The sequence below is a fragment of the Poecilia reticulata genome, chromosome 12, assembly GCF_904066995.2.
Source record: "Poecilia reticulata chromosome 12, P_reticulata-male-v2, whole genome shotgun sequence".
Taxonomy (NCBI): domain Eukaryota; kingdom Metazoa; phylum Chordata; class Actinopteri; order Cyprinodontiformes; family Poeciliidae; genus Poecilia; species Poecilia reticulata.
In genome coordinates, this window is record NC_088841.1 from 25,140,416 (window position 1) to 25,166,451 (window position 26,036).

General features: G+C 41.2%; 1 protein-coding gene across 1 annotated transcript; it reads left to right on the forward strand.

Moving 5' to 3' along the window:
* Positions 1-20: 20 nt before the first annotated feature.
* On the forward strand, positions 21-26,036 carry LOC103473909 (cilia- and flagella-associated protein 44). Its single transcript, XM_008424558.3, has 35 exons — positions 21-116; positions 247-341; positions 1,173-1,326; positions 1,686-1,848; positions 2,587-2,689; positions 2,754-2,970; positions 3,359-3,473; positions 3,991-4,155; positions 4,226-4,384; positions 4,469-4,516; positions 6,751-6,850; positions 6,952-7,046; positions 8,009-8,221; positions 9,551-9,661; positions 9,725-9,877; positions 9,945-10,166; positions 10,535-10,683; positions 11,526-11,802; positions 11,955-12,010; positions 13,097-13,259; positions 14,917-15,047; positions 15,724-15,932; positions 16,002-16,146; positions 16,741-16,894; positions 17,601-17,842; positions 19,892-20,105; positions 20,178-20,381; positions 21,588-21,783; positions 21,854-21,967; positions 22,999-23,129; positions 23,224-23,340; positions 23,999-24,200; positions 24,267-24,427; positions 24,518-24,652; positions 25,454-26,036. The coding sequence occupies exons 2-35, from the start codon at positions 257-259 to the stop codon at positions 25,709-25,711; spliced, it is 5,361 nt and encodes a 1,786-aa protein (XP_008422780.3). The 5' UTR covers positions 21-116; positions 247-256; the 3' UTR covers positions 25,712-26,036.

Below are 26,036 nucleotides of genomic sequence, written 5' to 3' on the forward strand. Positions count from 1 at the left end.
GTGTCCGGGTTTGTCTTTTTCGTGGAGAACTACATTAACCAGAATGCTTTGCAAACATGGAATTGCATTATTTTGTTGCCTGGCAACGCGTCAACAAGCAGGGAGAAGTGCAAGAGGTTATCTATAAATATTAAACGGCTGACAGAAAAAAACATATCGACTAAATAAATTAGCTTTTAATTGATTTTTTTAGTTTTTTAGGTTAAGAAATCTTGAAAATTTGTCATTAAATTTTTTTTCTCACAGGAACGACACCATGTCGAAGGAAGGCGCAAGTTCAGGTAGTGAAGAAGGTGAACAGGCTGAAAACACATCGTCCTCCACACAGCAACACACTGAAGGTACTTCAGACTCTGTTGCTGTCTCTTAGCGTCCCAACCGTTTCACACGTTTAACAAAAAATTATTTGACAACACATTTATTTAATTAAAGGTACCGTCTTCATTCTAACCAAGCAACAGAAGGTAAACAGTGACGTTAATACGGAAGCTAAAACACTAACTTGTTTGTTTTATTTTTTACTGTTAAATTCCTGTGGACACTTTGAAATTATGTTAAATTTATATTATAGTGGCCTGACTGCTGCGTTCCCTGCAGTCAGAACTCGGAGATGGCAATGACGTCACACGGGATTCCAATATGGCGATGCCCAAGTAGCCACTGAAGATCATTTTACAAGCGAGCGGCACTTTTAATTTTCTTTAGTTTAGAGTTGCAAGCACTACATGTAGCTTTGATTTTATACACATTACAAGGGTGTCAGTAAAAGCAAGGGGCGGCCATATTCTATCTTGAAACCAGCGTTTGAAAAAATTCTGAGACTTTCCGGGGAGAAGTTCAAATCTGGGGGTCTTTCAGTTGATTTTTCTGATTGAGAACCAAGAATTTCTGACCTACAGCTACAAAAACAATGGCTATTAGCCGTCGCCATATTGGAATCCCAACTTCTCCACCACAAGCTTTTTTTACAACTTCCTATTAGGACTATGATACATTTTCACCAATAGAACTTCAGTAATTTTCAAGAATAATTTATTACGTGTCAAAGCTATCCAAACTAAAATCTGAATTTGACAAAGGTGATAAAAAATAGTGATGTGAAGTTAGTTGAAAAGCAGTCTCTCTGTTGTGACACAAACGGTGTGAATGTGGATGTTCGCTCCGTGACCCAGGAGACGGTGCTGAAGGCCCTGAGGTTCCGCCGGAGCCCAGCGAGAAGCTGGAGAACGGTCTGCCTGAAGACATGTTCTACAACTACGAGGAGCTTCACTCCAGACCCACCATGACCCCCGACTCAGAGATCCCAGAGAACCTGCTGCTCTTCTCGTATCTGCACCTCTCAACCCAGAGCGAACTACAACTACTACAACTAAAACACCAACTACACACACAGCCCAGCACAAACAACAGCTACTCAAACAACAACTACTAAAACTACACACACTGCCTGCTATTTTACACCAGTTTGTTTAATTTTTCTAGATAATTAAGAAATTACTGTAAAAAACTTTGTTTCTTTCTTTCTTGTTCATATTTAAATCTCTCACTAATCTGTCCAGTTTTTCCAGGTTAATGTTCATGAATCATGTGAGTCCATCTGGAACACCTCTCCTCCTCCCTGTCCTCTCCTTCTCCACTCTTCCTCTCTCCTCCTGTTCTCCTCCTTGACTCCTTCGCTCCTCCAGCCACTCGTTCGGCTACGACAGCAGTCGCAGGTCCAACCTGAGGCTGCTGGACGAGACGACGCTGCTGTTCATCGCAGGAAACCTGCTGGTGGTGCTGGACATCCCCACCGGGAAGCAGACGTACCTGCGCTCCTGCAGCGGCGGAGGAATCGGCGGCATCGCGGTCAGGAAACTAAACTTTTAACTTAGAAAAAAAATCACATTATGTGATGGTTCTGTTTTTAAGTATCTTAAATCTTAAAATGAAATTAATCCATTCTGGATTCCCAGGACTAACGATTGAATCGTTTATTTTCTGGACCTTTAGTCATGAATCTAGTAACAGCTTTCACCGCCTAAAATACTGTGAAATACAGAAAAAAACAACCGAGTATTAGGGCCATTCAGATAGAAAATATAGAACTAAATCTATGCCAAAAATCTAGAATTTGGTTGAAAAAAAGTCTGATGTTTTGAGATTAATCTCTCAAATTTTTGAGGAAAAATAAAAGGAAATTTCTCTGTCTGGGAAGTAAAACAAAATGGCTGCCTAGAAACTGAGATTAATCTCTGAAATTTTCTAGAAAAGACTTTGAAGTTTCAACTTTACAACTTTTGGAAATTTCAAAAATAAACAATTCGAAATTTTGAGATTAAGAAATTACTAGAAAAAAAAAGAATTTTTAGATTAATTGCAGAAATTTTCTAGAAAAAAACAAGAAAATTTCAGAACTCTAAAAGTCAATCTTTTCTTTATTTTTGGAAATGTTCTGAGTTTCAAAAAATTGAAAATCATAAACTTCCAAGTGTTTTCTAAAGAACTTTTGAGATTAATCTCAAAATTACTGAGTTTTTTGATGAAATCCCTGCTACGTTGTCTTTTAAAAACCCAAACTTAAGCTGCTCTTCTCTGTGTTTGCAGGTTCATCCAGCTGGAGGGTTTTTTGCTGTGGCAGAGAAAGGAAAAAATCCTTTCATCTTAATCTATGAATATCCTTCACTCAGGCCGTTTCGCATCCTCAGAGGTAAACATACTTTCCCATAATGCTCCCTGTGGCTGCGCTCGGTGCTCAGTGTGAACGTGTCCAGGCGGAACGGAGCGCATGTTCAGCTTCGTGGACTTCAACACGGACGGCAGCCTGCTGGCCAGCGTGGGCGGCGCCCCCGACTACATGCTGACGGTGTGGAACTGGAGGCAGGAGGAGGTGATGCTGAGCTGCAAGGCCGTCTCCCAGGAGGTTTACCGGGTCAGCTTCTCCCCACACATCCCGGGTCTGCTCACCTCCTCCGGCTCCGGACACATCAAGTACGCAGCAAACCCGACCAGCTCACAGCGCAGTTCAGCTTTCTGCCTCTAGGTGGCTTTCAAAGGACACTAGGAAGGCTATTTTGATGAGAAAAACCAAAATAATTCATAATCTAATGCAAATATTTAAAAACCAAGTTATAGAAAATTAATAGATTAAGAGATCCAGGAACATTGTCACAGATTTCAATAAAGTTTGCAGATTTTTATGACTGGAAAGACTGTGGATCTCTGCTGCTCCTCCAGAGCCCCGACTTTCAATAAGAAAACACGTAAATTAGTTCAGATTAGGAAATTATTCTGTTTTCCTCTGAGGCTGAAAGAATCCCAGCAACAATCAGCAATGATCCAGATTTGATTTGTTTGTTGTTTTGTTTCTTTCTGTCAGGTTTTGGAAAATGGCGGAAACCTTCACAGGTCTTAAACTGCAAGGAATCATGGGACATTTTGGGAAAACTGCATCGACTGACATTGAGGGCTACGTGGAACTTCCTGATGGAAAGGTGAGGACGTTGCTCCTGAAAGAACCTGGAATTCCTTAAAAGTGACCTGTTAGGAAAATTTCAGATTTTGCACATTTTGTTCTTCCATTTGGGCTTCTAATGATTCTGAAAACGGCTCAAGCATTTACAAACACCATCCAGGCGGTTTTGGCAATAAGTTCATTAAATTTTTTTTTTGTTTGTTTGATTTGGTGTCTGAAAAATGAGCCGTTTGAAAAACCTCCTGATTGTAAGATCCCAGCTCGTTACCTAGCAACCGAAGCTGAGTTCTGATTGGACAGCCGGTTTTATGTGGTGTACGATGGCAGCTGGAAAATACAAGTGTTTTATTGTAGACTTACCATCCAGAAACTACTTGCTGCATGCTTGTTGTTTGTGCACGAGACGCCACTTCTGCTTTTCAAGGACGTATAGTTAAATGTTAACCAGCCGCTTATTTGGATTTAAAGTGATAAGGTGCGTTAAAGCAGATTAAAATGCAGATCTGAGCAGGTAGTAGAGTGTGTCTCCCTGTTAGGTTATGTCGGGCACAGACTGGGGCAACCTGTTGCTGTGGGAGGGCAACACCATCCGGATGGAGATCACGCGTATGGAGGGGCGGAGCTGCCACGTCGGGGTGGTCCAGCCCTTCACCCTGGAGGACGGGCAGCTGATGACGTTCGGTGCGGACGGAGCCGTGCGGGTAAAGAGGGCGTGGAGGTAAACCCGGTGAGGGGGCGATCAGACGGCTGACGCTGCGTCTCTGACTGCAGAGCTGGGACTTTGAGAAGATCAACATGGCCACCATGAGCGACAGCAGCAGCCACTGGTTCGAGTTGGAGCCCATCAACGAGCTGCTGGTTGGCTACAACGTCTGCGTGACCTCCATGGTCCGGACCTACGTGCCCGACTCCTTCATGTGGTTCGCTCAGGTCAGACCGCGCAGCCATGGCAACCAGGGTAACCATGGCAACACTCAGGTCCACTCAGTCCTCAATGTCTCTGCTGCTTCACAGGATTCAAACGGAAGCATCTGGAAAGTGGACCTGTCCTTCACCAACACCGTGAGTCCATCCATCCATCCATCCATCCATCCATCCATCCATCCATCCATCCATCCATCCATCCATCCATCCATCCATCCATCCATCCATCCATCCATCCATCCATCCATCCATCCATCCATCCATCCATCCATCCATCCATCCATCCATCCATCCATCCATCCATCCATCTGCCTAATGCGCTAAAAGGAGAGCTAACTTTATATTTAGCCTTTTGCTAACTTTAAAAACGTTTAGCGTTCTTAGTTTCCCCTAAACACGTTTAAATTCTAAAGCGCTAATTTTGTTGGCTGTTTTTTAAACTTCCATTTGAATAATGGACCTTACCACAGGGGCCGCGTTTCATTGGCTAATGCCCATGATAGGTATTTATCCGTTCGAACCTTCATTAAAATAACCACAGACAACGTAGATGAATTTTATGACCAAGCTTCTGCAGAAGGAGAAGTCTTAGCGAACTGCTCCTTCGAGTCGTTCACAAAGCGTTCTGCTCTCTCTCTGCTCGAGCAGGCCTTTTATTTGGAAAAACAAAGTCAGAAAGGATAAACAATAAAACAGGCTCTATCTAACACACAGGTCATCTAGCTCTTTTCCCTTGAGAGCGAACTTTGGAGGGAACAATCAGTTCTCAGGAAAATCAACAGTCAAAAAGTATTCACATCACGCCATTTACTACTTAACCTTAGTCTGAATGTTGATTAACTATTGATTAGTATTAGACTGAATATGAACTAAAGTAATAACAAAAATGATAATATCAAAAAATCTCTAACAGCCCATTTTACGTGCAGCTACCAGTGCTTGACCGTCTCACAAACTCAAGCTACAGTAGTAAAAACATGCTAATGTACATTGTGGACTAGCAGACCGGCAGAAAGTTTTCCGTCAGGACTCGATAAAGAATGGTTCTCCACTGTCAGTGGGGTATCTGTACAGGCGATGTCAGGTATCCTGATCGTGTTTGTGGAACTAAAATTTACAGATTTCCAAAATCTGAAACGGAAAGCCTTGTTTGGATTAAAGCTTGTGCACGACTGCATTTGAAGCTCAACCGTCGTAGGATCAATAAGAACAAAGTGTCTGCTGGCGTAAGTATTATTGCTTTGCTTTCTTTGTGTTTAGTGAATGAAAACAATAAACTCAATAATAAACACATCCATTATGAAAACCTTTTAGCCAAGTACAGCATAATGGCAGTACCGATACAACTTCTACATCCTGAAGCCTGTCTGTTACACAGTCTTACATTAGCTGAACAGATCAATATGCAATGTGTGCCATATCTGACATACATTAAAGATTTTATTTTACCTGAAAAGGCTTTTTACTAAACTGTAATCGTGTTAGCCACGCTAGCACAGAGTACCGTGTATCAGGCCTAGGCACATTCGAACCCTCAAAACCATGAATGCCCGACTTACCCAGCCTTTCAAGAACAATAGGCATCAGCGATCTTGTCCACAGCTATATTTATGCTGAGGGTGTGAGGATCTGCTCTTTTCCTCATCGACTGGTAGCATTTAGCTGTGACAATGTTGAAGGCATCGCGTGGCTAAAACACCTTGATGTCGTCCAAAAAAGATGACATGAACTTGTTGGTTCCCCTGTCCATTGTCGTGGCTGATATTTTGTGAAAATCCGGCAGAAATGCTACACTAATCGACTCAGAAATACTCTGCAGAGTCAGTCGAAACGAAATTACACATAGGAGCTAAGCACCGCGAGGCTCTGTATGTGAGACATGCAGCCCGTGGGACTTTCGAGGGGCGTTTCTGGGCAGAGCTTGGTAAGGTCCATGTTCAATATCTCTGTTGAAGTTTTGCTTATCAACTGTTAAGAATTCTTCAAGTATTTAGATGTTTATATCCTCTTATTTTGAAGGAGCTGAAGTTGGTTGTCCTGTACTCAGTAAGCATTGATGTAGAGAAACGGAAACATTTTAAAATCTTCTGATGTCCTGCTTGTTTTCAAGCCGCACAGCAAAACTCAACAACTATGAAACTGAAACTTTAAGAATTTAAAGTTTTAGCTTTAGCTTCCGCTAAATACCACATTGGTATAGCACATTAGCGTAGGTAACATTTTAGTACCAACTAGTCCATCCAGCCTTTTCCTTCCATTTAAATTAAACCTATGTTTAAATATCTGCAATAAAAACTTTTTGAACTTTTATTTTAATTCTTCAGCAATTACTTTGATCAAAACTTGAATCCTGACAGTCTGTTTTTGTTTAGGCTGCTGATCCAGAGTGCCTGTTCTCCTACCATGCCGGGGCGATCCAGGGCATGGACGTGTCCACAAAATCCCACCTGATGGCCACCACCACTCTGGACCGTGAGCCCAACGTCACTTCGCCTTCACACCGAATGTCAATGTAAAAAACACACAAAAACTGTCACACAGACGCTTTAGCTGCTTGTTTCTGTTCTGTTCAGGTTCAGTCAGAGTGTTTGACTTCGTGGCTAATAAAGAAGTTGGAATGAGTCGCTTCAATCAGGGGGGAACTATGGTCTACTGGGCTCCACTGCTGGTGAGTGTTATCATGTTTTAAGCTATGGGTGATATGGGCAGTGGCTCAGGGCAGCATCAGAAAGGGGGGTAGTAAATAGGAGCACCACAGGGATCTGTTCTCTCACCATTCACTTCAGGCCACTTCAGACTTCCTGCACAAGTCAGACTCGGATGACTCAGCAGTCGTCGGGTAGATTAGAAATGGACAAAAAGCTGAATATATAGAACAATCAAATTATCACTGCAAAAAACAAACAAAATCTTAGGAAGTATTTTTAACCTAGTTTATAGTATTAATATCGTACATTTAAAATAAGACATAAGGATTAAGTATCTATACTTTTCAGCAAGACATAGGAACTTGTTTGAAGCCAACAGTAATTTAAATTCATAGTTTTTCTTTTTTAAGTACTCGTTTCACTGGCATATTTGTCTAATTTATAACAAGACATTTTCCCGTGGTATAAGTGAAATAGTCTGTCAATAAAACTAGAACTTTAAAAAAATCCACATTAAAGCATTATTGGTCTAAAATAAGCTGTTTATCTTTCTGAAACTTTATTTGCAAGTTAGTTTTGTTTTAGTTCAAGTTTTCTGAGCTATTTAGACTAGAAACTGGACAAAAACATACTTTAAGATTTAGTGATGTTGCAGTGTACAGAGAACAACTCTCTCTCTGAGTGTCTTCAGTCAGAGGGTTCTTCAGAGCCCCTGTATACAGACTGCTACAGGAGCCATCAGCATCAACAGTTCTTAGAACATTCTTGAATAACACAAGTTGAAATAAATTAAATTTCCATGTGGGATCAATATATTTTTTTTAATTTTATTACATTTTGATAAATATTTCACTCATATTTTATTAGATACCTGAACAGTATCTTAGGGGGTCAACAGAAGGAGGGGCCCGCCCAGGGCCCCATTAATGCTAGAACCGCCAGAGAAGCGACTCCCTCAGTAACTGGTTCTGTTTTCTGCCAGGTCAACCAGAGCGGTGGGTTGCTGGTGACGGGTTTCGAGGACGGAGTGGTGCGTCTGCTGGAGCTGTTCAACCCTCATAAGCTGCAGGACGTGACGAAGAGCTGGGGCCCCATGATGGACGCCGAGCTGCGCCTCAACCAGGCCTTCAAGCCCCACAACGCCCCCGTCACCGCCGTGGCGTACGACCGGAACGGACAGATCCTGGCCACAGGGGTGAGTTGGTCCAGACGGAGCCAAACGTGGTGCCTGATGGGTCACCAGGGCCAAATCGAGCGATTTAATTAACCCTTATAGGCCAAGGTCTAAATGGCCATTCCGGCACGCAGTCTTTCTCTTCTCAGTACGTCAGAACTCGCTACGAAGCCATGCAGCGATCGCTAGCAAAACTACTACTAACACTACACACACAACAAACTCTAAATAACATACTTACTGTATAAAAAACCTATCGAAACACTTAGTAAAATCCACAGCATCAATTCTTCCTAGTCTCTTGCCGTATCCATATCCCCCCCCCCGGTTTGTCCCCACGTGTCTCCGTTCTACCTAGCAACAGACCGTCAACACATTTTCATTGGTTGTGTCGAAATGTGGTACAGTTAGACCCCCACACAGTAAGGCGGAAATGATCGATCATATTCCTGGCTTTATTTTCAAGTAAATAACCACAAAACCAATATAAAAACACCACTTTTATAAAGTTTGAAGTCCGTACTGTCCACCAGAGATGAAATGAACACTCGGTATGCCGTCTGTTATTACGAAGCCTTATAAATGTGTCACGTGCTTGCCCACTCCACAGCGGGCTTCGGCCCGGTAGGGCTAAAAATAATAATAAGGGCCATTAAAAATAATCTGGTCAGTTTAATGCAGAAACTGAAAATACAGCTCAAAAGTATCAAACCCCTCTGAGCGTAGCAATTATAATCACAATCTTTTTATTTATTTTATCTGTATTTTGGGTGATTTACCAACAGAAGACATACAGCCAGAGCTGTTCTCCCTCCACGGCGATGCTCTCCTTCAAAGCATCCTAATGATCTTCATTAGGATGTTATGAATGTTAAGACTAGTTATAACGTAAGTTGTTTCTCCCCCATTAACACATTTAGCAGCACAAACATGAGGTGATTGACAGCACTAAGCCCCGCCTCCTGGCTCTGATTGGTTGTTTTTGGTGCAATAGCAGCACAGGGAGGAGGTGGAGCAAATTCTCACAGATCATTTGTTTCATGACAAATTGTCAAGACAATTAAACATGGTGACAATTTTAACAAATATATAAAAAAAATATCATTATTTATAAAGGTTACGTATTGCAGCTTTAAATCAGACTGAACAGAACTGGTGCCAATCCATCCAGGTAACCATAAACCAACAATCACTTTGCACACAAGCAGTTTGCCGACTGACCCTGAGAGCATTTAGGTTCCTGACTGTCGGGTCTCATAAATCTGTTTTCAGGTCTCTGTGTTGGAGGAATAAAGAAATATGTTTACAGAGACAGTTTTAATCTTCTTAAATCTCCTCCTTCCTGTTCAGAGTTTAGACTGCACCGTTTTCTTCTTCACGGTCGGTGAGAAGTACAGCCCCATCGGCTTCATCCCGGTGCCCGGTCCAGTCAAAGCCCTGGAGTGGTCTCCTCACTTCCACGTAGGTCTCAGCTGCTCCGCTGTTGCAGCTGGACGCTCCTGCTGACGAAAGCTTCTGTTTCAGAGCGAGAACCGGCTGCTCATCCTGTGCCAGACCGGCCACGTCGTGGAGGTTCCCTGCCCCGAGATGGAGGACCACGAGTTGACCAAAACCTTCCAGCTCCAGAACGTGTCCAGGAGTTCCTTCAGGTTCAAGAGCATCAAGTCCAAAATCAAGGTGTGGAAGCCAACAGTTTGCTGCTGCGATCCACCGCAGGGCGGTTCTGATCCGACTCTGTTTTCAGAGAGACGAGGAGATAAGAAGACGGCAGGCGGTGAAGGACAAGAAGAGGAAAGAGCGAGAAGAGAAGATTAAAGCCCTGAAGAAGGCGGGGGTGGCGGTTCCTGATGAAGAGGAGGAGGAGGAGGAAGAGGTGGAAGAGCTGCCTCCCATCATCATCCCAAGCCCTCCCAGTCCTCTCTGCTGCGGCTTCTACTCCCAGCCGGGACAGTTCTGGCTCTCAATGGTACAAATGGATCAAAAACGATTCTAATTATTCTGGATTAAATTAGCAGCAAACCGTCAGTTTTATCTGCAGTTCATAAACCAGACTGATCAGCATCAGCGACGGTAAAATGCTAAAACCTCAGGGTGTCTGCACGTCAGTTCTAAAATTTGCATCTAAAATTAAGGCCTTAAAATGTCATAAATTCATTAAAAATGTAAGTTGATAATGAATATATTTAAAATGTTATTGTACAAGGATTATTCAATGTTGTATTTTGCTCACATGCCTTTTCTGTCAGGAAAATTTAACTCAAGGTGGCATTAAAAAAGTTTTAAAAAGTCTTAGCTTGACTCGCTGAAACCTGAACCATCTGCCTGGTCCTGCAGGGAGGCTTCGACGCAGGTTTCCTGTATCACTGCAAACTGTCAGCGGATCAGGAAGGGGATGCTGCCGCCGCGCAGCGACAGGACGAACCCTTCGCTTTCCTACAAGTCAACGATGCCGACGAGGATCCGATCTGCTCCATGACTTTCAGGTCTCTGGATCAACATTTATTAAAGGGAATGTGGGATGCAAAATTCACATTTTTGCACATTTTTATGCTTCCATTTGGGTTTCTACACCCAGCTGTTTTTTGGTTTTTACATGTTTTAGTGTCTCCTTTTCCTTTCACTATATAATTGTGCAAATTGGAATTATGAAAGTCAATCTGCTTTATGGAAACACGGCAATTCCTAATAAACTCAAGTTTTTTCAATAACACGTTTTGCATTTCACGAAGCTGAATCATGAGTCACATGATCAACAACTAGATGTTTCTACTGGCAGAAAGGATGAAGAAGATGACAGGAAGTGGAAAGAGGATGATGGCGCTGCGTGTTGACATATTGTCTAAACTCACGTGTGGCTTTAACTGGAAACGCCACAGTTGTGAAATTGTGTGTTTTTGACATTAGCTTCTGCTAGTGTCTTCTTCAGAGGGTTTTGTGTCGTTTCCTTCAGTGGGTTTTGGTGCAGCGCCCCCACAGGCCAGGAGGGGTTTGACTCAGAGCACAGAGAAGGAACCACAGCAGCTGGAGATGGAACAAGTGTTGAAGTTTTGATCTCAAATCGAACTGAGTCTACCGAACTATCAGTTGGAAAAACAGCCGAAGTCAAGTGAAATGTTTCTCAGTTCTGCAGAAGCGTTTTCTTCTGGATTATTTAGAGCTGCAGATGTTTCCAGAACCTCAGCTCTGACAATTAAAAACATGTTTTTGTCCTAAATAAAACATTTTAATACCTTCAGTACACTCCTACAGCCTTCATACAGGATCCACGGTGATGTTTGCCTGCACTGCTCCAGTGTTTATGATGATCTTTCCTCATGTTTACCAGCTCTGAAAGGAAGCTGATGCTCTGCGGCATGGAGTCCGGCACCATCAGGGTCTACTTTCTGCAGCCTGAAGACTACAACCTCACCTCTATGAAGGCTTACTGGGCTCTGAGCGTCCATGACAACCATTTTGGACAGCTGCGACACCTGCGCTGCAGCTTCGACGACCTCTTTGTGCTGACGGCCGGAGAAGACGGGAACATCTTCTCCTTCCGCCTGCTTCCACCCGAAGAGCTGCAGAAAACCCTGAGGAAAATGGCCAAGATTCCTTCACCTCGGGTCGGTTCACGTTCCTTCATGATGTTCTTACAAAGTGAAGCTGAAACCCTGCATTTACTAATACTGTGGTCTCAATCTGATGAATGAACATGTAACCATGAAATAAAGGGCATCACCATGAAAGGTGCTGCTTGTTTTTCTGTAAAATGTAGGCGGGTTTGGAAACCGAGCCGTTTGCTCTGGACATCGAAGACCCAGGAGCTTACAGGTGAGTATAAATTAACTTGTTTATCTTTTTTTTGTTTTTTCTTGGGATGGTTGAGTAGATTATTGTTTTTCTGAATCGTTTTTTAGCTATCAGCTTCCAGTGTTGGGAGCTTTTCACTAAAATGTTAGCTTTGCTATCCATAAACATTAGTTCAGATGATGCTAAAACACAATACCAATATGGTATTTAGTGGAAACTAATGCTGAAGTATTTTACCATCATTCTGATTAGCAGAAGCTAATGCTAAAGTCCTACAGCAACATGATATTTAGTGGAAGCTAATGCTGAAGTGTTTTACCATCATTCTAATTAGCAGAAGCTAATGCTAAGGCACTTTACCAATGCAGGATTTAGTGGAAGCTATTTCTAAAGCACAATTCCAGCATTATTTAATAGATTGATGCAGCAACATAGTAATTAGCAGAAGCTAATGCTAAAGTGCTAAAGCAACATGGTATTTAGTGGAAGCTAACATGCTAAATTCAACCATTTTGACACCCACCATGAGTCTGTGACACAACATGTGCTGCAGCATAGCGTATCGCCCTCAACAGGATTAAACGTTATTTTACACCTTCATGTGCAGCTTCTGCTTCAGGAAGTGATCTTTTTAGCAAACCTTTCACTCATGGTTTCAGTTTTATAGTTGCTGAGTTTTGCTAATGTTTCTGCTGATTTTGCTAACAGGACATTCCCTTATTAAGAAATAATAATTGGCTGTAACATCACACTTACTGTTCCTATTTTATTCCCTCTGAAGTTTAATATGTAAACTTAATGTTTGTGCGGTGAGTGCTTGAAAAAATGCTTTATTAAGAAAGTGAAATGTGAAATGACCAAATTTATTACAAGTTTTAGTTGAAAGTAAAAGGATACTAATGATGGAGAATAGTAACTGTATGATATTAGCATATTACTGTAACTTTATTGCTCACATATTAACCCTCTAACTATAGAACAGCAGTTGGAGGCGCTGCTGTTTTCTGTGTCGTTTATTTACATTTTCTTGATTTCTGAGTTTTAAACCTTGAAGAAGCTCTGGTAGCTGTTTGTCTCTGAGCCAACCTCCACCTTGACTCCGCCCAGCATCGAGACGGCCAAGCAGAAGACGGAGAAAGACAACCTGCGCCGGGAGGCCGACCAGAAGGAAGCAGAGATGCTGAAACGGCTGCTGGAGCTTCAGAAGAGATTCAAACAGGTCCAGAGCGACAACGAAAGTCTGATCGAGCACATCCAACTGGAGCCACAGGTACTGGAACCAACAGCAGAATTCAGCTGCAGTACCACCCTTTAACACAAAGAGGGCAGCACTGAGACGGCTTCAGGCCAAATATCACAGAACTAAACAAATGTACACAAAAATGTCACAATTATTATGGACTATCTTATATCCATCAATTAATCAAAGAGGGAAATTTCAAAACCTTTCAACAGATAAAAAATGAATTTGGTCTCCCTAGGACAGACTTCTATAGATACTTACAACTCAGAACCTTTGTGATGACACACAAAAATTGGACTAAACTTCACGAAGCTACACCTATAGAAAATTTTCTAATGGACATACAAAGGGGAAAGGAGAATAAAAAAGTAATTAGTAAAATATATGACCTGTTTTTATCTATGAATAGACACGACTCCACAAACATAAAGCATAGATGGGAGTCTGAACTGCAGGTATCAATAGCAGGGGACACATGGGAAGAAATTTGCACTGAAGCACAATTATCAACAAATTCCAATACATGGAGGGAATTCAAATGGAAAGTAATAGTCCGGTTTTTCAGAACGCCAGCTATAACTAGTAAAATGGGCCAAACACAAACCAGCTCATGCTGGAGAAATTGCGGAGCGCAGAACGCAAATCATACACACATCTTTTGGTCTTGCCCTAAACTAAGTGTATTCTGGGAGGAGATTTTTGAAGCCCTTAAGGTAATTTGCAGGAGAGACATTCCAAAAACCCCCCTTGTGGCAGTTTTGGGAGAAATACCCGATGGAATAGACAGAAAGGGTGATCGATATATCCTAAATATTTTGCTTACGGCAGCTTTGAAAAGCATAACCATCAGGTGGCTGAAGCCAGGGCCTCCTACATATGACACATGGATACAAAAAGTCTGGGACATTTATTTGATGGAAGAAATTACATATTCCCTAAGGCTCCAAAAAGCAGTCTTTAACATAAGGTGGAGCTCTGTCATACCATTATTAATTCAGTGACACATTAACAGGGCTGCCCTTTTGCATTCACTGTGTACTTTTGGGTCAGTTTAAAATATTGTGATTTGGAATGTGTGGACTATCTTACCTCAGAGGGGATTTATTTGTGTGTTTTGTATTTATTTAATTTTGCTGTTAGCTGTCTTTTTATTTCACTCTGTTGTTATTTTCAGTATTACATTTGTTAGAACATGTGCTGTCTCGTCTTTTGTCAAGTTGCAATGCTGAAGATGTATGTCAGTAAGAGACAGAAGAATGTAATTGTTGGAATGTGTTTTTGGTAAAAATAAATAAAAATAAAGTTTAAAAAAAAAAAAAAATGTCACAATTATCACAGAAATATAAAGATAGCACCTTTTAAGGACCGATGTAGATTTTATTTTGGGCTTAGTGTGGTGTGCCAGAATACAAATGCACACCACACTTTTCAGATTTGAATTTGTGCCATTTTTATTTGTGAGTTGGGGGGCATTTCCTCTAAAACAGTTCATTCTGACCTTAACAGACTAAAATCTCATTATCTAAAAATAAATTTGTGCAAAATTAAAATTAATCAGCATGTTTTGAATAAGCTGTAGACTTATCCTAATCTGTTCAAGAAAGAATAGTGGGTCAGCTTTAAACCTGTTTCCACGGTGCTGTTATTTATTTACATGAGATTGGCTGGGTTTGTGTTTGTCCAGGAACTGGTGGTGGACCAGCTGTTCTACGAAGAAGCAGAGAAGCAGGAAGGGCTGAGGATAATGGAGGTCCGGAAGCAGATGGCCTGGGAGCAGGAGCGCTGCACCATCGCACTGAAGAAGCTGAAGGATTGGTACGCAAACAGAACCAGCACCAGGCTGCTCGGCCACAAATCATCCGGGAAAAATCACCGGGAAAACAAACAACTTTGGTTTTGTTAAAGAGTCCAGATTGTGTTCACACCAGCTCAGTTCAGTTCGCTTTAATCCGACTCCAGTTCATTTGCCAAGAAAGTCCGGCTCATTTTGTGGGGTGTGATGTCGTAATCATTCTCTGGTCTGGGTTCAGTTGAAGTGAATACTTGGTGTGGTTTAATGTACATGTGAACACCAAGTGGACCGGAGACCGCTCCAAAACCAGGAAGTGGAAACAGAGCAGGGCATTCTGGGTAAATACAACCAAAACATTAACGCTAACCTAGTGGTAGTGGGAGAAATAGCTTGAGAAACAACTGCTAAAATCTGACGCTACTCCCTTTGTTTCCATTTCAAGAAGGAAGTTGCGCTCATTGTTTTTTTCAGAGGTTTTTGTGTCGTTTCCTTCAGTGTTTTTTGGAGCAGCGCCCCCACCGGGCGAGGAGGGGAACAGGTTGCTCAAAGGTTTTGGTTGGTTTGACTCGGTGCAAAGGGAATGTGAACTACAGCAACGGAAAATGTAACATATGTTGCCATCTTAGTCCCCAATCAGTTTGAAAACACATTTAGATCACACATAAAAACTCTTGATGTTTAAAAGTGTGTGTGTTTCAGGTCTGACAGCTTCGCGCAGGTCGAGATCATCACTGTCTCAGCGATACGCAGCAACCACAGAGTCTCCACGTACCCTCTCTCAGGGTTCCCAAAGCCTTTAACTCCAGAAGAACCTCTGGTGGACCGCAGGGCCAGCGTAGCCGTAGAAGGTATCCCGGAACGGAGGAGGCTCAGATCGGAACCGACCAGAGACATCCATCCAACAGAGGGTCGGTATCGTCAGGCTGATGGGTATATCTCCACGTTTCAGCCTGCAGTAACGCTCTCTCTCCCTGTAGAGAAGCCGATACCGCGGCCCTCCATTGCCGTCAAAGCCAAGGTCAAACTGGGAGCCCGGGAGGAGGAGCAGCTCCGAAAGGCTGCAGAGAGAGCAGGGGAAGCTCGAGCCAAAATACAGAGGAGGAAGGAGCAGTGGGCCCTAATGTGAGTCAAAAATCAGGTTTCTGCTTCTGTTTGTTTACTGCAGAGCCGGAAGAAGCAACTTTAAAGGGGGCAGTATTATGTAAAATCCACTTTTTCAGCTTCCCATCATGTCCTAATGTTATTTCCTCTTCAATAACATTTAATTATTTCATGCATTTTGAGAAATCCTTAAGTCTCCATGACAACCGTTCACGTCGTCCCGCCTTCAAGGCTCAGCTCCTCCCCCAGCTCCTTCAGACTAGCCAGCAGCAATTAGCAAACACCTGCTGAGCTCATTATAGGAGCTACTTCTCAGAACAACGGTGGTAGAAACGTTGTTGAAGGGTTAATAGAGGAGCCATGTTGTGATGTCTTCCTGAGGGCGGAGCTTCAGAAAGAGCAGGAGCTTCTTAAAGAGACACAGACCCAATTTCAAGGCATTAAATTACAAAGTAAATTTTTTTTCAGTCATATTTGATATGTACAGCATTATTATAGCAACTGTAGGTAACATTAAATATGCTACGAAATGGCACTTTGTGTCAAATGCTGCCCCTTTGAATCATTGGACTTATATTTGTTTTATTGATAAAAATCTGCTTTTTGGTGTCTCAGTTATGCTGATAAGCCGGAGGAGAACTATATGGACCCAGTGCATGTTCAGGCCATTCAGGAGGAGAAAGCCGACATCAGGGACTTCATCATGGGGAAGAAGCTGAGGGTGAACGCCGAGCAGAAGAAGAAAGAGCTGGTGGCTCTGAACGAAAACGTACAAAAACACTCAAAATTCATCTTTATGCACCGTAACACACATTATGAGCCAAAACACAGTTTCATTTGTGCCAAAAACAGCTTAATCGCCACATTTTACTATTTACTAAACTTAAGTGGTAAAATATGAATCATTCAAAATTTTATACCATTTTTACTTTTATTTTTAATAATTTTATTATTAAACAATAATTTTTAATTACTTAAAATATTAAGTAATTAATTGATTAAATATTAAAAATTAAAATAATTCAGTTTTATTTTAAATAAAAATATATTAAAATATAATTTCAAAAGTTTGAAAACTTAGAAAAGTGCCTGAATGTGAGAAAAGTTTACAAACCTGTATTTTTATCTTATAAGATAATTTCTGATTGAAGATGAGCTGCACATTTCTCCAAAATTCACATCTTTTTTTAAAACATATAATGTTGCTTTTATATATGTGTCAAAATAATTTATTCTCTTCTCATTAATCAAAATAAAAAAACATCTAACCCCTTATAATTACTAAATTATTTTTTTTATGTTTCCTCTGGTATTTTTGAAAAATTGTTTTGCTGAAATTTCCCGAGATCCCAATAAGTTTTTTTACATTAAGGGTTGTTTTTTTTTTTCAATATTTTATTGTTAGATACACGTTTTATTTTTATTCTTAACATTAATTTGAGCTGTTTATTTGATTCCGAGCTTTTATTACCCAGATCTATGAGACGCAGAATGAGAGGAACGAGCGGATCGTGTCGGTGCGAGACATCAAGGTCCAGCTGGTGTCGTGGCTGGAGGCTCAGGCCCGGCGGCTCCACCACATCCATCCTGCTCTGCCTGCCGACCTGCGCAAGCCGTCTCCCCCCCCCACCTCCATGCTGCCCGAAGAAATGCCGGAGAAGAAGCTGCAGGCCAGCCAGGCCAAGCTGGAGCAATACCACACCCTGAGACAGAAAAGGTACGCAGCAGGGCTGGTTCTAAAGGGGGGACCAGAGGGGACAGTGAAAATAAAAAATATTTATAGGTGACCTATTATGTTTCCTTGAGCAGGTTAGGAGAAGTCTATCGCCTGAACACAACATAGTCATTACATTTTCTGCAAAAAATCATTCTTAGACAATGAGATTTGAGTTGTTTTAGGGCGTTGTGTCACTTTAAATCCAAATAAACTCTATGTTTACAACCACACATGAAAATGGCTGCAAACAGATGCGCAATTATAAAACTGTACATCTTTGAAAAGTAGGAGTGGAGCCTCCTGCACAACCAACAAAAATGCAGCAAGTAGTTTCTGGATGGAAAGTCAACAAAAGAGCACTTGTTTTTTACAGCAGCCATTGTAAAGCATATACAACAGTAAAACCAGCTGACCAAACATGCTGGAACCAAACTTGGGTTGCTAGGTAACGGGATTGGGTCTTAAAATCAAGAGGTTTTTCATAGGGCTCATTTTCCAGACACCAAAAAACATTAAATTATTGCTAGAAAACGGCTGGGTGGGATTTGTTTTTTAAGTGCTTGGATTGTTTTTAGGTTCAGTTGAGACGCATAAAAACATGCAAAATGTGAATCATTCATTTCAGGTTCCCTTTAAAGCAGGGATGTCAAAGTCAAATACACAGAGGGCCAAAAAAACAAATTTGCTACAAGCCGAGGGCCGGACTGGTTTAATGTTTATTAAAACATATTGAAATGATTGCACATAGCCTATTGAACCAAGACCTAACACAGTGTATATTATTTAATGATTAAATGAATAAAGCAATATTTTGTTATGGCTCTGTCAGTAACTTCAAGGGAAAACATTTTTCAAGAGGCAAACAGCAACAAATGTAATTGTTTTAAAAACAAAATATGTTTCTTAATATCAAGATAAATGCATAAATCAAAGTGCATGCATTATAAACTGAAAATGCATTACTGTGCTGCTCTATGATCCTACCGATCACTGCTTTCAAATAGTAAAGTAAAAAAATAAATCAAATCAGTTGTATTCTTTCTCATGGCTCTTATCTGCAATTTTACCTGAATCCATTCAACTGAAAAATAAATACAAAAATAAAATAAAATACAAAAATATATGGCACACAGACAAAACAATACTTCATTCAAAGAAAAATCACGTCTTGTAGAAACAAATGTAAAAATTTAACTGAAACTTATAAACTGAAAATACGTTACTGCTCTGTGATGCTCACTTGTCTGAGGCTGAGCCTGATACTTGGAGGTGTCTCATCTTTTGTACAAGTTCATCAATGTTCGGGGTGAGGCTCTGAGCTGATGAATAATGAAGCCGTTTGGGCGCGCTGTAGTCACTTCGCGGGCTACCGTTGCATTATGGGAAATGTAGTGTTTGCAGGCAAAACACGAGCGGGCGGCTCTGGCTTGCGGGCCGGTTCTCATAGTAATTAAATATCATTCAGGGGGCCATAGATAATTGATTTGCGGGCCGGATATGGCCCGCGGGCCTTGACTTTGACATATGTGCTTTAAAGTCTTTAGCACAAAGTAGGATGTTCATATTTCCAGTCTGAAGAATATAAAATATGGCAACTAAGTAAATTAGTGTCAGTGGTGAGCACTGCTAAAACTTAGAGGTGCCAAAACACAAGTCATAAATATTAGCACTGCTAAAGCTAAAGCGCTACACCAGAGTTCTGCAACCCTTTGAAGCCAAACACACATTTTTGCTCTCAGTCCAGCTAAATAACGACAATTAGCAGAAGCTTTGGGTTTTGTCTTTTTCTTAAATGTGTTTGGTTTTTATTTGTTTTCTCTGCTTATCTTATATTTCTTAGATGAATATCTCTATTTGCTAGTCTGTAATGTTTGTTTTTTATGCACTAATTGATGAACAAAATAAATCAAATATACAATTAAAATGCAGTAATAAATGTGCATCTCCTTCATAAAGCAGATTTATTTCAAACTGAAGGGGAATCCTCCGTTTCTCAGATTATATTTGAAACAATCTTCTCGGTTCATTTATGTTTCTCCTCTCAAACAGAATGAATTCCTTACATCTGGAGGAGGACGACGACTCTGTGGGTTTACTGGAGCAGCTGGAGATAGAAATGAAGCTGGAGGAGGAGAAAGAAAGAGAGAAGGAGGAGCAGGAGTGCTACCTGGCTCCAGCAGAGGCCTCTGATGACGAGGATGAGGAGAGTCGGAGGAAGGAGCAGATCCAGCTGCTGCATGAGCAGGACTGTCTGCTCCACCAGGTCCGTCTTTGGTGCCTCTCCTCTGAGTGGAGGACGCAGCAGGACGTTTGAGTTCTGTGTGTTTCCCTGCAGATGGAGAGCTCCGTCTCCCAGTTCGACAAGAAGCTGCTGCAGCTGCACTTCAACAAGCAGCAGCTGGACAGCCAGCTGAAGCTGGCCGACCTGCGGCTGCTGACCCTGGTGCAGGAGATGCTGCTGCTCAAGCAGTTCGACAAGAGGGAGAGCGTTCTGCTGGACAAGCTGGACGGCCTCATGGTGGAGGAGATGAACATGACGGTGAAGAAAACACACAGCCAGGCTGGTTTAGAAATCATGAAAACTGAAGAAAATCATAACTTAAAACTGTTAATTTATTAAAGCTGCACATCTTAGTCCCATCATTTTGAGTTGTAATGACATTCCACTATAAAACCTAATTATTTTTGTTATTATTATGTTTGTTTTCATTAAATTAACTGAGTTAGTAAGATTAATTTAACAAATATGAATATGTGGCAATTACCTGAAAACCCAAAGTTTATTTTCTTAACTAGAAAAAGAAAAATACTTTATTGAAACTGTTTTTCTGACTCCTGATTTTTATTTGTTTTTCTGCTCAAAAGTCACATTAACTGACATATTTAAACCAAGTTAACTTAATTAACCCATTATCACTAATTCAACCAGAAAATCAAACCAGTAACTGATTAACTAATGACCCAATTAACTCGATCAATAACTAATAAACTCACCTGGTAAATTATTCACACTTAGAAAGTAAGTCATTTATTAGCTCACTCACCAACCTACTAACTTACCCACAAACATCTCAACCAACTAGTTTACAATGATTTCACTCGCTAACTAAATAACTTCTAATTAACTAAAAAACTAACTAACTTAACCCATTAACACTCATCACAACTAATTACTAACCTATAGGCCAAAACGCTCACACAAGTTGAGTTCCTAACTAAGTCATTTTTACATTAACCCAATAAATAACAGCACAGTAATTCACTTACTAAATAATTAAAACCGATTATAACTAACTAACCAACCAACTAAGCAAATAACTAACTAACCAACTAACTAATTGCTTGTACTTACAAATTAGGTCACTATCTAACCAATTCTAATAAATTTGCGCTAACTGCTCCCTCACTCATAACTAACTGCTTTCCTGGCTTTGACACTCTTACTCAATTATTTTACTCAATTATTTTAAGTTAATTTACTCAATATAATAGGTTATATTAACTAACTACCTCGATAACTAACTAACTCACTTATTATTATTTCACTAACTAACCCATTATTCTAATAAACCTCACAGTATAAATGACTAACTCATCGACCAGCTCCACCTACCCTACCATGTTATTTTTCTGTCTATTGAATTAACTCACATTAACTCCTTAAAGCTCTGACTCTCCCTCCAGGTGAGTCGGTTACCTGAAGCAGAGAGATGTTCAGTGTCTGGCTTTGTTTCTGCTCCTCCAGCTGAAGCTGGACGAATACAGCGACGCTCTGGAGATGAAGAGGGAAAACATCGCCAGGCTGCAGGAGAGGGAGAAGGCGCTGGCCGCCACCTTCAAGGCGTCGCTCGGGGAAAACAACCTGTTCCAGGACTACCTCACCAAAGTCTTCAAGAAGAAGGTGAAGCGGGTGAAGAAGAAGGAGACGACCGGAGAGGAAGGTGATGGAAACGGCGAAGCTGCTGGATTCACTTTGGTCAGGCGTCCATCTTAACTCCGGTTTGTCTGCAGGACAAGAGAAAGACAGCGACGAGAGCTCAGAGTCCGAGAGCGAGTCTGACGAAGACTACAGCAGCGAGTCTGAGGAGGAAGGAGCCGCTTTCGACGACACCGTTTGTCCCGCCGGTCAGCAGCAGAACGACCTCTGACCTTTCTCTACTCCGTCCATTTCTCACATCAAATCAGATTTATGATTTTAATTGATTTATTTGTCTTCTGTTCTGAAAAATTAGAAATGACAGAAAATATCTTCAACAAAAGGCTTTTAGTTCAGTCATTCCTTCTGTGACGGAGCTACGAGAATTTCTGTCATTACGAGAATATAGTCATAAAATTAACTGAATTAAGACAAAATCAGAAGAAAGTCTTAAAATGTATTGTGAAAATTCATATTTTGCATGTTTTTTTTTTACTTTCATTTGGGTCATAACTGCTCCTACAAACACACTGATTTGTTTTGGGCAATAAATTAATGTTTTTGTGTGTCTGGAAAACGAGCCGTTTCAAAACCCTCCAGAATGTGACGTCACATTCAGCGGCGCTGCGCCGTTACTCAGCAAACCCAGACATTTCTGACAAAAGAAATCACTAATTTTCAGGTTAGCCCATGAAATGTTATTTAAAAAAAATATCCGAGATAAAAATACTTTGACTTTTGAAACTCTTTTTTTCAACAATTTTCTTATTTTCTGAGTTTTTTGGCAGGAATTTACCTTTAAATATGTAAAACCTGTCTACAAAAGTCAAAACTTCTCGACTTTTAGTTCTGGTTTTTCTTAAAAATTTCTGAGATCGGTCCAAAGGTTTGAGTTCATTCATGCAGATTTTCCATTTTTGGAGCTCAGAAACTTTCTTGTTTTAGCAGAAATGTCCTCCGTTTTTATTTTTATATCTACAATACTAACTCTCTGTCGTACATATGACTTTTATACAATAAAAAAAAGTTTTGCCCGGCTCTAATACTTAATCGTAGAGTTAAGCTGAATTCAAAGTCCAAATAAACATAAGCTGTCAAACAAGATGGCCGCCCTGAGCGCGTTGACATCACCATGAACCCAAGGAGTCAGTCGGTGGAAAATAAATCCAGATTTTCCAAACCTCAGCTCCTCAAACCTTTTGTTTTCCGCCCTGACCTGTCGTGTCCCTGTGCGCCTCAGGCTGCGAACAGGAGGTGTTTGAAAGCACGCTGGAGCTGCGGGAGCATCGGCTGGACGTGGAGGACCTGCTGACGGAGGAGAAGAGGGTCATCGAGTCTCTGAGGAAGGAGAACGACCTGGTCATGAAGAAGGTCAGCGCTGGCTGCCTTCAGTTCTGCTGCGTCTCTGCGACGCTCTGCTCACCGTCTTGGTGTTTCTGTCGGGTTTGGGTTTCTGTACCTGCAGACCAAAGTGGTGAAGAACAGCCGGAAGGCGCTGGAGGACGACATGGAGCTCATCAACAAGGAGAAGCAGATGAAAATGAACGAACTGGACGTGGTGGTTCCTCTCCGGCTGCATCAGGTGCAGAAAAGCTTCATTCATCAGGAAAACATGACATCATGACAGTTTAATTAAGAAACACTGTTTTATAAATCTCTATTTGAAAAATGTGTTATGAAACCAAGTAATGTTTCTTCTTCCTCTTCATATTTAAACACTGATGTGACAAAATGTGGAAAGATAAAATCATCCAATTCAAGAGAAAACATTTTATTTTTAAAAAATACAGTAGAATAAATAATTTTTATTATTTAACAATGGAAGCAAAACAGCAATAAAATATAAATAGATTCAGGCTGGGACAAATTCATTTTGATTAATTAATTACAAAGATTTTAATGTGTTAAATTTTTTTAAACTCTTTTAATGGCTTTTTTCACATACCAAAGTTTCAATCTTTATCTGATTTTTCTGGTACGCTGATAAATCTGACGCACAAAAACATCCGCTGACAACAGCGATGGATGATGAAGCTGCTTCTCTTGGCCATGTTGGTGTAGAGCTTTAGCATTAGCTTCAGCTAACTAGCATGTTGTTGTAGCACTTCATCTTTAGCAAAGCTAACGATTAAGTTTAGTGCTTTAAGGACATTTCTTTAGTTATCTGTGACCATTTCTAAATCTTTTTTGTTCATTTTCTCTATTTTATTTCTGTACTTGTTTCTAATTTTCCTAACCAGATAGCGTATCTCATCAACAACTCGATGCCCTCTGACCTGAGCGAGGCGCTGATGCTGTACCACACCGAGCTGCACAAGCTGCAGCAGCGCTTCCACCAGCTGGAGGCGGAGAAGGTGGAGCAGAGGAACCTGCACCGTGTGGCTCGCCAGCAGAGGAACAAGCTGATCAATGAGGACAGGGACAAGAACGGCAAGATCCAAGGTGAACTATTAGCGCTCAGGAAGCAGAAACATGTTTACTGTCGGTCTGAACGGCGTGTCGATGCAGAGCTGGAGAGGGATTTCGACCAGCTGCAGATGACGAAGTTCGGCCGGCTGGTGGATCTGGAGGCTCTGCAGATGATGACGGGCAGCAGGAAGCTGGAGGAGCTGAAGCAGGAGAAGCTGCACATAGAATCAATTCAAGCCAAGGAGGTGCAAGAATGGGAGGCAAGTTCTCCAGAAATAAAAACTTCTCTTCGTCATTTAGGAACTGAAACTGCTAAAACAAGCTCTGCTAATGTTTGCTGTAAAATCCAGGAAAAGATGGAGGAGAGGCTGGAGGCTTTAACGGCAGAGATGAAGAACAACAACGAGAGTCTCTACAACATGACGAGTCTGTGGGAGCAGAAGAAAGGGCTGGAGCCCAAACTCAACGCCAGGCAGAAGAAAATAGTCAGTTTCTCACACAGATTACTTTAGCCGGGTTTCCAGAAACGATTTTTAATCCACATTCGGTAACAGTCGATGAAAAAGGCAAAATTCTAAATCATTTCCTCCATCTAGCAAAACAGTTTCCACACTATCCTGACATGGTTTTTGGCTAACAGGGTGATGAACACACGAGGTGAATAATGTCTGACGTAGCACCTTACCAGAGGCACAAAACTATGAAAAATTTCACAGAGATTTGCATGACAATAGGATAGAAACATGGCTACTGTGGGCAAGTGGAAGGTAACAGCTGACCATATTAGCTGTGTTTTTCTCAATGTATTTTTCTGTGTATTTTGAAGTTTTGCATTAGAAAATGTTGATTACAAACTTAAAAAGAATCAAAATAACTTCTTTAGTTTTTACCTTCACTTGATGTAGATTTTGGCTTTTCTATAAAATAACTTCTGACATAACGGGTCTGCACCTTACCAGAGGCTTGAAACTGAAAAAATGTCCAAACCTCCAGCTGGGAGAGGAGGACACGTTTGCCAAACAAGATGGCCGCCACAGGCGTGCCACCATCACTCTGAAGTATGAAAACTCAAAGAGTGCATTGGTGAAAAAATAACCAGATTCTCCTTAAATTGAATCTTCAAAGACAAAACATTTAATTATTTGATAAATTGATAATGTGCGACCAAAATTAAAATTTAATGTTTTGATTTGGGTTTTTCTTGACCTTTTAGCCAAACAGTAGGTTTCAGATCCAGCCAGGAAGGTGCTGGATCGGTTCCCAACATCCGGTCTGTGTTTCTGCAGGGCAGACAGCAGTTCCAGGACCACCGGAGACGGATGGACCAGGACGCCATCCAGCAGTGCAAGGAGCTGCTAGTGAAGCAGACGCAGCTGGCTGACGCTCTGTGGAACGACATCACCATCCTGTCCAGCAGAGGGGGAAACGTGTTGCCCGACAGCTGCCTCCAGCTGCCTCCCACCTCCATGCTGCCCACGCCCATCGCTGACCACCAGACAGAAATACATAAAAATACACCAACAGAGGGCGCTGGTCTGCCGTAACCAGCAAGATGAAGCTCCAAAACAGCTGGTGCTGCGTTGTTTTCTGTCTCAATTAGAGGGATTATATACGAAAGAAGATTAGGGCCAATGTTTTAAAAAAATTAAGAATTTTCAATTTAATCTCAAAATTCTGACTTTTGATGTCAAAGTTTAAAGTCAGAATTGTTTTTTTTTTTTCCCAGTGGCACTAATCCTCTTCCGTAGATACATGAACAAAATGAGACACATTTAACTTTTCTTGGGATTTAATGTGGGTTTTTTTCCCCACAAAAACTGCTAGTAAATAGTTATAAGTTATAAACATTAAAGGGTTCCCACAATTCAA